This window comes from Tachypleus tridentatus, chromosome 4 (assembly GCF_004210375.1).
Source record: "Tachypleus tridentatus isolate NWPU-2018 chromosome 4, ASM421037v1, whole genome shotgun sequence".
Taxonomy (NCBI): Eukaryota; Metazoa; Arthropoda; class Merostomata; order Xiphosura; family Limulidae; genus Tachypleus; species Tachypleus tridentatus.
Genome location: NC_134828.1, coordinates 85,182,486 through 85,197,573, shown reverse-complemented (window position 1 = coordinate 85,197,573; position 15,088 = coordinate 85,182,486). Strand labels below are relative to the sequence as shown.

The 15,088-nt window shown below is 29.9% G+C and overlaps 1 protein-coding gene across 4 annotated transcripts in view; it reads left to right on the top strand.

The window, feature by feature from the left end:
- The window catches only part of LOC143249610 (protein HGV2-like), a 35,890-nt gene extending 20,802 nt beyond the window's left edge, over positions 1-15,088 (top strand). The window contains exons 6-11 of one of the 4 annotated variants that reach the window (XM_076499755.1): positions 739-912; positions 2,806-3,100; positions 7,961-8,002; positions 8,363-8,416; positions 9,060-9,173; positions 14,736-15,088. In XM_076499755.1, the coding sequence (XP_076355870.1) occupies positions 739-912; positions 2,806-3,100; positions 7,961-8,002; positions 8,363-8,416; positions 9,060-9,173; positions 14,736-14,801 (745 nt within the window). In that variant the 3' untranslated portion in view covers positions 14,802-15,088. Of the gene's footprint in view, positions 1-738; positions 913-2,805; positions 3,101-7,171; positions 7,263-7,957; positions 8,003-8,362; positions 8,417-9,059; positions 9,174-14,735 lie in introns of those variants that run through there. The other 3 variants (XM_076499754.1, XR_013027859.1, XR_013027858.1) reach the window with 3 other exon arrangements.

Genomic DNA, 15,088 nt, shown 5'->3' with positions numbered 1-15,088 from the left:
AGAGGTTACCAGGGCCACTGTGTTTGATTCAGTACATGAGCAATATCCTAGCAAGTAGGAAAGATGGAAGGATCTTGCATCTTGTTAATATCTGTAATTTGAGTTTCTAATTCTTACAAAGCTCATAAACACAGGAGTTTTACATTACAAACATCTAATTTGAACCAACTGCCACTTGCAATGGTGCTGCACTGAACATACCACATTACACAAAATATTGATGTTTAGATGTGTTTTATTAATTTTCAAGGGGATTTAATTCTTATCATTACTGTATATGGGTGATTCAACCCTGAGGTTTTTATAGTATCCAGTGCTTCTTACACGTGTTATAAAGTATCAGGATAAGTTTCTGTCAGAGATGTAGAAACTCGTGTCTACCCCCCACCCACCCCCAAGAAAAAACATAAAGTTCTAGCCATCAGTAGCATGCAAATTACCCAGTTATTTGCCATTATGAATTTAAAACATATGTTTATTATTATTCCAGGTACATTACATTTTTTCACCTTTGAAATGTATTGGCTTATCTCTAAAGTTTCTTCTGCTTTCTTTTGTGTAAGATGCTTACTCTAGACTTCTGTTTTATATTTTAGAATTTTATTAGAACTATTTTTTACTTTAATTTTCATTCTCTGTCATTGCAAGTAATCAGGTCCCTTAATTCTGTCTTGTTATGATAGTTGAAATTGTTTTGTATTAATATGATTTTAAGTGGATTTTATTTGTATTTCATAGACAAGCTGAAGGTGGTGACCCCTTAATTCGTTTGAAGACAGCAGAAATAATGCTTAAGCTTGGTGAAGTCAGCATAGAGTCAGAAAATTATCGTCAGGCTTTAGATGATCTGAATGATTGTTTAAAGCTGAGGAAAGATTTGCTTCAACCTGATGATAGAAACTTAGCTGACACGTATCCTTTTGTATTGTTATTACAAAAAGACATTACATTTTCTACAAAATTCAACATTGAAGAAATGATAAAATTCATAGAATAATGTTTGATGATAATTTTAAAAATATTGAACCCTATCATTTTGGATATTCTTTACTGCACATGAGACAGTTTTATATTTAAAAGTTTGTTAAGCTCTGTTTTGCTACTAATATGTATTTTGATAGAATATAAGTTTTAAGTTCTTAATTCTGTAAGGCAACATAAAAAAAAAATCTGAAAGTGGATAACTCACAATAAAATTGTTATTCTTCAGACAAACCATAATTTTTTATAGCCTTCAATTTTGTTTGGTTACAGAGCTATCAAAGAGAAAATCAGAGGCCTCTAGCTATACCTCCATGTAACATCTTTTGTTTCAGGATTTGTTAATAGTTAGTTCTCATATTTAATTATCTATTTCACATAACCAATAGAGAGCCAAGGTTTTCATGTATTACATGATGTATTCTTTTATGTTGTGTTTGGAAGAGATAATAATCAATTTAACTTGCCATAGAAACTTGGTTTTCCTGGGAAAGTCAATGACTCTTGTTGTACAGTGAGAAAGCCAGGAATATTGTGATTATTAAAGGAACTTGTCTGCTTCTTGAAAGCTATGATTTTATGTTCTTTAGTACATTATTTAACTAAATAAAAATTATTTAATGCTGTACTAACATTAACTTTAAAAAGAAGTTAGGTTAAGTGTTATTGATAATTGACAGAAAAAAAAAATTGAGTAAATAATTTGTTTCTTGTTTTTCATATATAATGTTTATCTGTTATTATAAAAGTAACTAAAATTTAAAAATAGGGATCTTATTTAGGTAAAATAAATAATAGTATAAAATTGTTTCACAGGGCATGCATGTAGTAACTCAAAATAGCTTATGGGTAATATAATTCAATAGAGTAATGTGGTGTCCACATTTCCTAAGTGTTTTCCAACTTACAATGGTGCAAATAGTAGTTAGACATGATTCAAAGGGCAAGCAATAAAATTTACTTATTAGTTAGTGTATATTCTTATGTGTTTAAAGTTACTTAGGATAAATGAATGTAGTTTTATTGTTGAAAAACCATGTATAGAGTTAGGGTAGAGACAATAACAGTTTTAACTGAAAACATACATTTGAGATGTATTAAGTAGGTTTGAGGGATTACACAAATGAAATCTTGGATTTTTGAGATGAAGATAAGTATTTTTAATCAGAACATGAAAATCACTTTGCTCACAGACTATGTAAAACAATGCTCAATACATTCAAGGAAAAATCTTTTCTAGTTTATTGAAACTATTTTAATAAAAATATAATTTTTTGTGTATATGAAGGATGTAACATTTACTGAAAGACTGCTAAATTTCATGAATATATGCATAATATTATTGAAAGTCAGTAGTATGAAACCTATAAAGACTGAGTGCAAAGAGGTCATATGGTTGGTCTAATTGACCAAGACCATGTTGAGAGAGCTGGAGAATTTTCTCCAATTTTATTTTGAGAATTAGATTTTGCATGAGCTTGTTAGAAGTATCAAAAGTGTATCATTTCATATGCACTATATATTTTACAATAACTGTAAGTTTGTAAGAGTTGAATACCTAAGAGAATAATATATTTAAAGGCTTTCTCGTAGAAATCTGGTAATAAAGTAGCTTATTTGTTTTATTGTAAAATAATTAATTATAAATGTTGTAATAGGTTTTACTTTGTAAAAAGAATTAGTTACTTTATGCACTATTTTTATAATTATTACTTAAGACCAATCTTAAGTTTGTTAAAATAAATCAGGTGGTAAGAACATTTTTAGCTTTTATTTACAAAATGCCATTTTTTAAACAGAATTAGCTTCCTTAATTTCCTGAAGCTTCTACCAACTTGGACTAGCCTATTCATTTGATAATCAATTTGACACTGCTGTTAAACACTTTGAGAAAGCTATTCAGGTGATGGAAGATAGAATAGCAAACTTACAAAAATTATTGAAGGACAAACCAGAAACTAACCAGGTGGATTTTGAGTGTGGTATTGAGAAGGAACTAGAAGAATTAAAAAACATTATTCCAGATATCAAAAGTAAAATTGAAGATACAGTTGATATGAAAAGAAATGCTGAGGAAGTTGTAAGAGAGGCTGCTGCTGAAAGACTTCGTGCAGCACAAGTGAGTTTTATTTAGCACATCTTAATGCAACTCTCAAATTCTATTATTAAAAGTTTTTATAAAAGACCATTAAATCAAACAATAGCAGCATAGCTAAACATCATTTTATTGTATTATTACTATTAAAAAAATGTTGAAATATTTTATTGTATCTTGTTGTTGCAACAGATGTGTTACACTGTTGAAAAAATTTATTTTACATCTATACACAAAAAATTGAATTTATTGTTGAATATTACACCAAAATCAGAAATTTTTTTGTCTTTACCTGCTTGGAATAAAGAACTTCACCACATTCGGGTGATTTTAACCTTTTTGAATTTTCGTAAACTTAAATTTAGACAGAAGAGTACTCCAATATCATTGTTTTGTTTATTTCACTTTAGGATTTTTTTATAATTGGAGGTAAGTAATGGTTCAGTTATCCAAGTAATAAGAGAATATTGTAGGTGATAGTAAAATAAAACTTGCTGCTCATTAATAGCTCTTTTCTTCAGCTATACTTATATACTGAATAGAAAATCATAGTGTTACAATTTATTTACAAGTATGTACAGATAAATCTTTTAATGGAAATGTTATCATAGCATTCTCATTCTCAACAGCTTTGGTACTGCAAACTTACATTGTATGAAAACTTAAGTTTAACTAATGTGACAAGTCTCGAACAGTTTGAAATATTTGGTGAGATAAATGAGTTTTAATTTTTATCTAATGAAAACCTCAAATTTGATAGTAACCTCATTTATTCACATTATTTCATTAATGGTTTGCTCAAAGTCAAACCTAAGTTTGAGAACAAAAAGTCTAGAATACCAATTGATGATATAATTAAAAACAGTAACAGTTTTAATGTAAAATATCATTGACTGAAACAAAAGTAAACTGATTTTCATAGTTTTGTATGGATCCCTTTATTTTCTTATTTCATCAAAACTTGTAGAATACCTTTTATCTGAATTACTTACTGAAGGGAAGTGGAAGGAAGTAAATAATTTTATATATATATTTTTAATAGTGCTAAAAACTGTATATGAAAGCTTAAAAGAATGTAGGCTTTCAAACATCCATAAAATTCTTAAAACAAGTTATCAGAAGAAAGGGGAGGAGTTATTATTTAAGAATTTCTAAATTTTGTATTCCTTTTTCCAAGAAAATTATATAAAGTAAACCAAAATATATGTATTTCTGTATAATTATCTATTTAATCATTTTTGTAGTTATATGCTATGGAAGTTTTACCAGGTTTTTCCAGTGAAATCTCATCTTGAACTTTATTATTAGCATAATTCAAAGTTAAATATTCTTAACTTTCATATCATTTTTTTAATGTGTATCAAATATGATAAAATAACCAATGTGTTAAAAAACGTATGAGAAACAAAATAAGTCACTTCTGGGGCAGTAGTTTAAAAAATAGTATAAGAAAATCATAAATGCCTAAAAATTTGTAACTTTATCCAGGAAATAATATAAAATAAGCTATAAATGTTTACAAAAATACATAAAACCCTGTATCAGTTGAGAAAGTCCTATCTTTTAAAGAGTATAAAAAGCCAAAATCTTAATAAAGTGTGAGATAGTGGGTAGTGTTGACAGTTACTAAATGTTTATAACTGTTTATTAATTACATGTGTAAAGAATTGACCTGTTATCAGCAGTAGACCCCTTATCACTGACATTGTTTGCTTGTCCATGTACACAAGAGATCATAATCTATCAAGAAATGAAAGTATATACACTCTGTGTATGCCCTCTTGGTGTGGATTCCTGTACATTGTTAGGGGACCTACTAGGGAAGGTTCTATTCTTTCAGTTTACCTCCTTTGGAATCTAAACATTTACCCACGTGTTTGCCGTGTGTGGCAACCCATGAAGGGGAGGAGAGGATCCTGGTGGTTGAGGGGTTCAACCCTAACACATCACTTTGGCCTTGAATTCCTGTAGACGGGCAGCATTGGGGTGGCCCCTCTTGGGTCATTCGGCTGGTCCACTTGAGCTATGGTCAACCAAGTACCAGTGTTGGGTGTTCTCAACAGGTGTTGTGGACATTGTATCTGATGCTGGTGTTTGGGTATAGTGCTCACAAAATCCTGGTGTTGCTGCAGTGTCCTTGTTTGACATTGTAGTCTGTCCCCTTGTAGGGCTCCATGGTGGGTGGGGTCAGTGGGCATCGAAATTTCCCTTTTTTAATCATGGATCTTCCAAATAAATATTTCAATAAAATAGTGAAAAAACAGTCCATTGGTAAACGACCACGTCTTGAACATTCTGACCAGCAATTTACAACATCTGTAACACCTGTTGTGCCTCATTTTCTTATCTTACATTCCCTTTGGTGTATCAGAATGTTAAGAAATCTCTCTTAACTGGACTTGAACTATAACTCTTGGCATATTAGTGTTAAAAGACCATCACTTTTTATCACTATGCTAGCAAAGCTCATGTTTCAAAAAGACAACTCTCAATTCTAACCATACTCTATTTCTCCACTGAAATAAAGCCCATCCACAAACCCTATACACAACCCAAAGTTTTTCAGTTATTAACATATCAAAAAATATGAGGCACCTTCAGGCTAGCTATACTATCATGAACACATGTGGCACAAAAGGCAAAAACTGAGACAAACATTACTTGCCATACAAACTCTAGGGATAACCAGTAGCTGGGTACCAGTTTCAGGATGTTTAAAATCTATTTTTACAAGGATTTGAACCTACACCTTTGACCTTTGGATGACAGTTTTATTCTAAGACTAGTTCTCATAGCAACTGAAGTACCAGAGTTTGAATCCCAGACAGAGTACTCTCCAATTTGACCTTTATGCTATTCACATAATGAAAAATGTTTCTGGTAAGCGTTTGAAATACTAAGTGTAAGCCTTGGGTTGTTGCATCTTTCAGACACAGACAGCAGTTGTAAAATAACAGTGAAATGTCATTGAACTAGACCAATGCATTATGCTTTCTTAAGTTGTAAAATGCACATTTTTTGTATATTTGATAACTGTTTTTCCTTTTGTGGAAGATGTAGCCAGTAATCAGTTGTCAAGGGTCATGAGATGAGATACATTTAGTACTTTAACAAAAATTTGAATGTTAACTCAGTAAGGGCCAATCTTCCAATTTTAGGATGGGAGTTTAAATTATGAATTCAAAACCTCAGAAGAAATTGTTTTAAACTTTTCAGATTATGCTGACATTGTATTATTTCACACACAAATGTAGGCAAAGTGAGACTTGTTTAATTTCGTTAACCACTTCATACTGTTTTATGCTCTGTTTCCTGCCTTAGAGGATTGTAACAATTTTTTCTAATTAAATAATGTTTTTATATTTGCAGGAAGCCTTTAAGGCTAAACATAAAATATTTTCAAACAACAGTTCTGGCCCTTAAAGGGTTAATTAAAGCCAAACTCTCCCTGTTCATTACCCATGTAATTACAAATAACATTAAATAAGAGACATGATTTCTTTGTGGACTTAACTAGTTAGTTTAAGCTAACAATAGCATGAGATGATTTTGTTTATCCTTCAAGGCTGTCTTTTCACACCTTTTGATAAATACATTTTAAACCTGCTCTTATTTTTCAGGTAATAATTGATCCCCAACTTAAACTCATGTAATGTACTATTAAATGGAACTTTTGCTTTTGCAAATCTAATTTTTCTTTTTACTAATTTTCATGGCACTTGCTGTAAAATATTTTCACATGTAGTTTTACAACAAACACTAGTACCTCAGAGAATGATGTGTGACAGCCACTCAGTTTTCCTGTGTTTCGGTAGTTTATTTCATTGATTAGCAGGATTTTATTCCAGTTTCACAATGTGTGTATGTATTTAAAAGTGGTATAAAATACAACATTAAGTGCAGTAGAGCATATTGTATTTAACACAAAAAAAACGTTATCTTGAGTTGATAGAAATAAACTCTCGGAATATTATAAATGTGTAAGTATTTTTATTAAAAATTGAAATCTTCAACTTTAAGAGTACTTTATTGCAGAAACCAGTATATAAAAATTATAAAATTGACATTTCTCTAGTCTACCATCATTATTTTCAGGAACAAAAATAACAGGTGATAAAACTGGCCAGAAGAGAATAAGAAAACATTTGGTTGATCAAATTTTACTTACATCGAAGAAATTAAAAATGTATGTAAGGTTTAGTATGTGACTTAGGTGGGATATCAAAAAACTGGTTATTGTAGTGTATGATATTTTAATTATCAAGTAAAGTTATCACAACATATATATATATACATAGTTTTTGCATTTTGTATCAAATTTTGCAGTAAAAAAAAGAAGTCTTGATGTTTCAGAATATTAAATTTTAAGGTGTTATCAGTTATTTATGATATTTGGTTTTATAATGTAGTATTTTACTTTATTTTTTTTAATATGTAAAGGTTATGATGGGTGTTTTGTTACACAGATTGATGTGGGTTATGTAAGTAATAAAAGTTACATTCCTAAAGAGAACAAACATTAAAGGTAGAATTTTGCTCACTGGACTGTTAAATTATGTATTTTTTACTCAAGTTTTGCAGCATAACCAAAAGATCATTAAGGACATATTGATAGGGATTGTCATAATCCAGCATAATGAAATCTGCTTTTGGAAATTTCTGTGCAGAAGAGTGCCTTTGTGATTTCTAGTACTGTATTAATAGATGAAATTTATAGGAGTAAGGTGTACTGATAACGTGTAATAAATGTGAAAGAAACCTTGAGTATTACTTAAAATGACATTAAGTTCATTTTTTGAACAAAACTATTTAATATTGTATTTTTAAGAGCTACAGGTTACATTTTTTGTTCAGTTTATGAAACTAAATTTTGTTTTGCAGCAGGAATTGTGTTTACTGAATTCAGCTGGTGACAGTAGTTCACAGGTGAGTGTTTAAGTTTTTACAGTATTGTTATAAATGAATTAATGTTTACTGAGGAAAATTAATCTTACAAGATAATTTTTTTTTTTTTGCTTCTAACAAAAATCCACATTTAAAATTTTGGCTTCAAAACAAAGACTGTTATCTTAAATGGTTTGAAAAACAGCAGTTGCTTATAAACAGTAATTTTAATTTTTCACACTTCTGCTCTGCACATACATAAAAAAGAACAACATGAGATTGTTTTAGTTGTTGAAGAAAAAGCTTTTAAAGCCACTGTTTACATAGCATTGTATTTGCCTAATTCATTGTTTTACTCTAAAGCATTGGAAATAAATATTAAATTTTGTTTTTGTTTGCTAGAGTTCTTCTCCTAGAAAAGCAACTACAAACATTACCCACTTAGTCAAGAGAAAGGTGAGTATAGATTACTTATTTATTTATTGATGCAAGTTTTCATTACCATCATCGAAATAAATATTTTCTCTTATTTCTGTCAGTTAAAAAACTAACTGAAACAACTGGAGAGAGTTTATCTTTAAATGAGTTAAAAACCAGCATGTATTGTGAGTACTGACTGAAACTGCAGTGTATTTTGCTAATTATAAAAGTAGAATAGGATAAGTTATAAGAAATGATATAATCATCTGACAGAAGACTGCTAAACTGGATTATTTAAAAGGAATAAAATTAATAAAACTTATTTTGAATTTTGTTGATTTTTAAAAAGGAAGCTTACACTGTTCACAAGGGAGTTTGTTTAACTCTAAACAAGAGTAACTTTTATGCTTGGATAAATGATGCTAAAGAATAAATTTAACCATCTAAATGAAAGCTGAGAAAATCAAGTTCAAGTATATGTAGTAACAATACAGTAATTTAAATAAATCAAAAAACATTTTTTAAAAAATAATTAATTCAACTTTACAATATTGTGAGATGGAAGAAACATTTTGTGTGTCTGTGGTAAAAGTAACTTTTGAACATTTTGTGACTTATTACTTTCAAACTACATAGTGTATATTGCAAAAATAACACATTTCAAGTTTCATTCAAACAGAGAAAAGCAGAAGATGAGAAACCGTGTGATTTTCAAGCAAAAAAATCTCATACAAACACTGAAAGTAAATCATCACTGAATGGTGATAAGAATTACGAAGAACAAAGTAAGATGGTAAGTGTATATTTAGGATAAGTGGGTGACATTATTCCAGTTATATTTGAGTTTGTAATATAAAAGATACTTCATTTTATATAAAATTATGAATTATTGAATTATTATGTTAATATACTATTTTTACCATTTTTATTTCACATTGGTACGATATAACACATGTTTTTGTTAGATATAGAGCAATTTAATCAGTGAGTGACAGAAAACACAAGTCCTTAAGTACAAGCTATATAGTTTAGTAATTATTAATAGTGGTTCCCACATCTTGCAGAACATTTATTTCATGAAATAATGGATGGTGTGTGTCATTTAGCACACAGTTAAACTTGCTATTGGTTTAAGTCTCTTGAAACAGCTTGGTCAATTTGATGAGCCACATAACCTCTTTGTACTTGTTTAAAGTCTTTTATAGTTTTGACAAGCATTTAATATAGCACGTACATCTTTACAAAATTTGGCAGACTTTCAGTAAACATTACAAGTCTTTCACACATAAAAAAAACGATTATTTTTAGTGAAAATTTTTTTAATGAACTTAAAAGTTTTGATCAGCCTTGAGTACAAAATGACTTTCATGTTAAGAATTAAAATGCTTCATCTCAAATTTCATTTGAGTAACTTCTAAGATTGACTGTATTTCAACTGTTGGTTTTCAGTAAACTACTTTTTATCTGTTGTTTTCTCTGCCTTAACTCTATACATAGTTGGTCAATTTAATGAACCTCGTAACCACCAAAAAAATGAAACAAATTATTTTTCTCTTTCTAGAATGACTTCAAATGTTAATATCAAATTGTTCATTTATCCTACGTAGCTTTAAACTAGTAACTGTATACATCTATTTATACTCGCATTGTATTGTTTTATTGTCCTTTGAACAATGTATAACTACTATTTACATCATTATAACTTGGAAACTACTTGGGAAATGTGGACATAGCATTATGTTATCAAATTACAGTACCCATGAGCTGCTCACATGCATGTTCTGTAAAACATTTTAATTATATTATTATTTATTTTACCTAATGTAACTTTAACTAACCTAAAGAGATCTATATTTTATACTTTGGTTCCTTTGTAGTAATAAATAAAGTATAAACGTGAAAACCAAGAAGTAAAGTATTTGTCTGGGTCTTTTTTGTTGTCGGTAACACATAACCCTACTTTTTGTACTAATCGTAGTAATGATTTAAATTTTTACTCAATTAAATAATACACCAAAGAACATAGAATAGCGTGTAATAACTACTACAGTTTTTCTAGTTTACTTACTATGCAACAAGAGCCATTATAAATTCAGCCAAGTTAGCTATTATCTTTTCCATTTGGAATGGAGCTCTAATTTCAGAGAAGATTGTAATTCTCTGATCAGAAATAAATGTAATATAATACGTTGTTTGATAGTTGAAAACCTTGGCTCTCTGTTGGGGGTACATAATATAGAATTAAATGTAAGCGAGAACTATTAAGAAGTTTAAAAGAGAGGATGTGGCAGGAAGGGTCTGATTTTTTATTTTAATAGTTCTGTAACCAAACAAGATTGAAGGGTATAAAAAAGTATGGTTTGTCTGAACCAGGGTTTCCCAACCGGTGGGTCGACCCCAGGGGGTCGCGAAGCTTTGGCAGGAGAGTCGCGTAGCCTAGTTAGAAGTAGCTTGGGATAACATTAATTTTATTTCATCAATTACATTTTCATGTCGCAAGTGCCAAAAGGTTGGGAACCCCTGGTCTGAACAATATGGGTTTTATAGTGAGTAATTTATGTTAACTTTCATATATATTGGAGTGGTGAATAAACTAGAGGGGATACCGAGAGAAAATATCACTTCTCCCACTAGATGAAATTGATAATTTTTTTAAAATATTACTTTATAAAATTAAAAACATAAAACTTGTATTATTAAAATATGAATTATTAATTATAATTTTATGCTATATCACTTGCTATAAACAAAAAGTAGTTTAATTAAATTTTGAGTAAAAGATGATTGTTTCTATAAATTCACTCCATACTGGCCAGTTTCTCCAGGTTAAATTAACCATTTTAAAGTTATATAACTTCTAGATGTTCTGAAGTTCTGTACTTTACTCAAGAACCCTTAAACGTTTCATTGTAGACTTAGAAAAATATATATTTTAATCTTAATAACTGCAAAAATTGAAAAAAGTGTGAAATTTGTTTTTTAAAAAAAAAAGTAGCAAGTTAATTAACTGTTTCTCAATAGGTTTGGTATAATATACACAAGTTTAAATATTTTCACACATTATAACTTTTGGTACAGTGTGTGTATCTTCACAAAATTTGGTAGATCTTCAGTAAAGATTACTAGTATTTTGTATACAGAAAATCAAATTTTAGTTATATTTTTACCAAAGAGTTGTTTATGAAAACAAGTATGTTTATTTACTAGTCTGAGTGCAAAGTGATTTCATTTTATGATTAAACAAATTATTCATCATTCCAAAAATCTCTAAAACCTTCTAAATACACTTTAAATGTTTACTTTCATGAAAGCTATATTTTATTTTCTATACCTTTTGTGAGGTCTGTCACTTGACCAACCTCGTAACCATTGTAAATGAAATTAGGAAATAAATATAAATTATGCTATTTTCATGCTAGAGTGACTACATGTTATAACATGAAAATACAAAACTTTAGTCTTAGTAACTTAAATCTCATAATGCTGTATTTTTTATTATTATTATTAATATTATTATATCGATCATTCTAGTCCTACCTAGTTAACAGTACATAACTTGAACTGACACAGTGTAAGTGCGTTTGTGATGTGTCTAATAATACAAAACTGAGCCTTAGTCTTCACCGTCTTGGTTGTGTTTCATTGGACTTGTATTTTGTTGTATAATAATTAAAATGTGACTATATATTATAGATTACTACTATTTAGAAATAAATTAAGCTTATTTTTCTTAAAATATAGAACAATAAATCAAGCAGAAAGCAAACAGGTATTTTATCTCACTATGACCATTCAACTCAGCTGTTGCTGGACATAGGTTGCTGAGCCTTTTACAGTTTTGCCTGTGGATGGTATCAAACAAAATTTTTATACAAGTTTCATATTTACAGTTGAATAACCAAAAAGTCCTAAAAAAACTACAATAAAATTTCGCTATAATTTATTGAGCTTAGTAACTAAGATGTATTTTTATTTTAAAAAATATGAAACTTTGAACAAACTAAAGACATAACCTACATCATTGAAATCATGGATTGAAAGAACATGGTAGCATTTTCACAGATTAAAATGGCTGAGAAAACCACTGGGGACATTCTCAGCAGTTGATTGGTTTATTCACATGCTATATATTGATGTAAGTGTATATTGGGGACAGTTTCTAAAATTTGAAAGATTTGATTTAATACATAAGATATATCTCAGCAAAATAAAAAGATATAAGGTTCTTGTTTTATATTCTAGCTTATTAATGTTAGTAATTTGAGTTTGTAATTTATACGAAACTATAGACTTAGAGTTACGACGGAAAGTGTTCGTACCCCTGCGTTTCGAGAGGTTTTTTGCTCATAACTTAAAAAGTATCATAATTAGGCTAATAGAAGTATGTTATATTATAAATATCATACTAACACACATCTACATAAATTTTTATGTAAATTAAATGACAAATAAACTGTTTATAAATAAATAACCAAAAATAGGAGGAGCAGAAAGTGTTTGTACAGTTCAGAACATGTGAAAAAACTGATATTCCCATAAAAATTTTGTTTAGTTTGGTGAATACATTACATTATACCATTCCAGAACTAGACACAGGGTTCATAGTTATTGGAATTTAGCCAGCAAAAAATGTACTTCCAGCAATTAGCACTGTCTCTGTTATTATCTGCTTGGTCATTATGGCGAACAGGAAACAATTGTCCAGAGATTTAAAAAACCAAATTATTGTAAAATACAAGTCTCGTGTGTCTCTTTTCAGTATTCGATACAACTTAATGTGCCAAAATTTACTGTTCAAAGCATAATTGTCAAGTTTAAGCTTACAGGATCAACTGCTAACCTCCCTTGTTCTGGATGCCCCACCAAAATTCCAGAGAGAACCAAGAGGAAGGTTTTCAGAGATGTTAGTAGGAACCCTCATTTAACACATAATGACATACAGAAACTGGTAAGGGAAACTGGGGTTGAAGTAAGCACCTCTACAGTTACGAACATGTTAAGCTCTTCTGGGTTTAAAGAATACCATCCACGTAGAACTCCATATTTAAAGCCTGTTCATTTAGAAGCACGATTGAGGTATGCAAGAAAGCATGTAGATAAACCCTTTACCTATTAGAAGAGTATTCTTTGGTGAGACGAGACTAAAATCCAGCTTTTTGACCACAATAATGTTTTCTATATTTTCCATAAGAAGGGGGAACAAAATCTCCCAAAGAACACCATTCATACAGTTAAACACAGAGGTGGCTCAATCATGCTATGGGGTTCCTTCGGCTCTTCTTGTGTTGGCAGCCTTCATCTCGTCAACAGAACCATGAAAAAGAAGAGTACATTGATATATTAGGCACTTATATCAAGAACGATGCTCGGAACTTGCAGCTTGGGCATTGTTGGATCTTCCAGCACGACAGTGACCCTAAGCACACATCGAAATATGTGCAATCCTGGTTGCAGAGGAGCCATATAAGCGTTCTGGAGTGGCCATCGCAGTCACCTGATCTCAACCCAATTGAAAACATTTGACATGATTTGAAGACCAGGGTTCATCAGCATCATCCAAAAAACTTGCAAGAGTTGGAGGCCTTCTGCAAAGAAGAATGGAAGAAAATACCAGTTGAGTACTGTCAAATGATCATTGAGGGCTATGAGGAGAGATTGGGCCAAGTAATTCACCTGAAAGGCTACACAACTGACCATTAAAGTAGATGCACAAACACTTTTTATCCTTCCTATGTTTGGTTATTTGTTTATAAACAGTTTATTTGTCGTTCAATTTACATTTATGTAAAATTTATGTAGATGTGTGTTAATATAATATTTATGATATACTGTACTTTCATTATCCTAATCATGATACTTTTTAAGTTATAAGGAAAAAGCTACTTACGACACAGGCACGAACACTTTCTTTTGTAACTGTAGTATTTTGACATCACAAACATCTAATTTTAAACAGTGCTACATTCATCATACAGTGTGATTCACTAAAATCTATATTTAGGTGTGTTCTTTTAATATTTACTTTTAAATTAAGAAATTAATATATAATACTAAAATGTAAGTTATAATCTACAGTTTTATTCCAAACTTATTAACATAAATTCATAAAGTAATAGTTTTTGAATACAGGTCAACAAAAACACAATATGACTTTTGATCCATAACTTGTGAAAGTAAGGAGTTTCAGTAACCTGAGACATGCTCAAGAACCTTGAATAGTTTGTTGTAATCAGAAGTTGGGAAGTTGAATAAAAATATTTTCCACGGACACAAATATTTATGTGGTATGTATAGCAATTTTTTTAGTATGCTGAAAAGAAACTTTCATTTTATTTTAATATTTATTACTTTTTAGGGTGACACTGAGAAACCTGTTGAGCAGCCAGCAGAGAGAGCCAAAAGTGATCAAGCAGTGGTTTGATAGGAGGAAGTTAGTTTCCCATCATTGTTATAGAGAAATTATATACAGTTGATTACTCCATGTATATATTAAAAAACATAACAAAGTGTCCATGTGGGTTTTGTGAGAACAAGATGTTTTCAAATACATCATAATTTTTTTTAAATGTTGACATTGTCCATTTGTAGTGTGGAAGTTTTGAGGGTTTGATTTTTATATGTTTAGTGTGTTTACTATATGTTTTCTTTAATATAGACAATTTTTTTCTTGTATTTGTGATAAAGAACTAAATGTTCATATGAATGTGA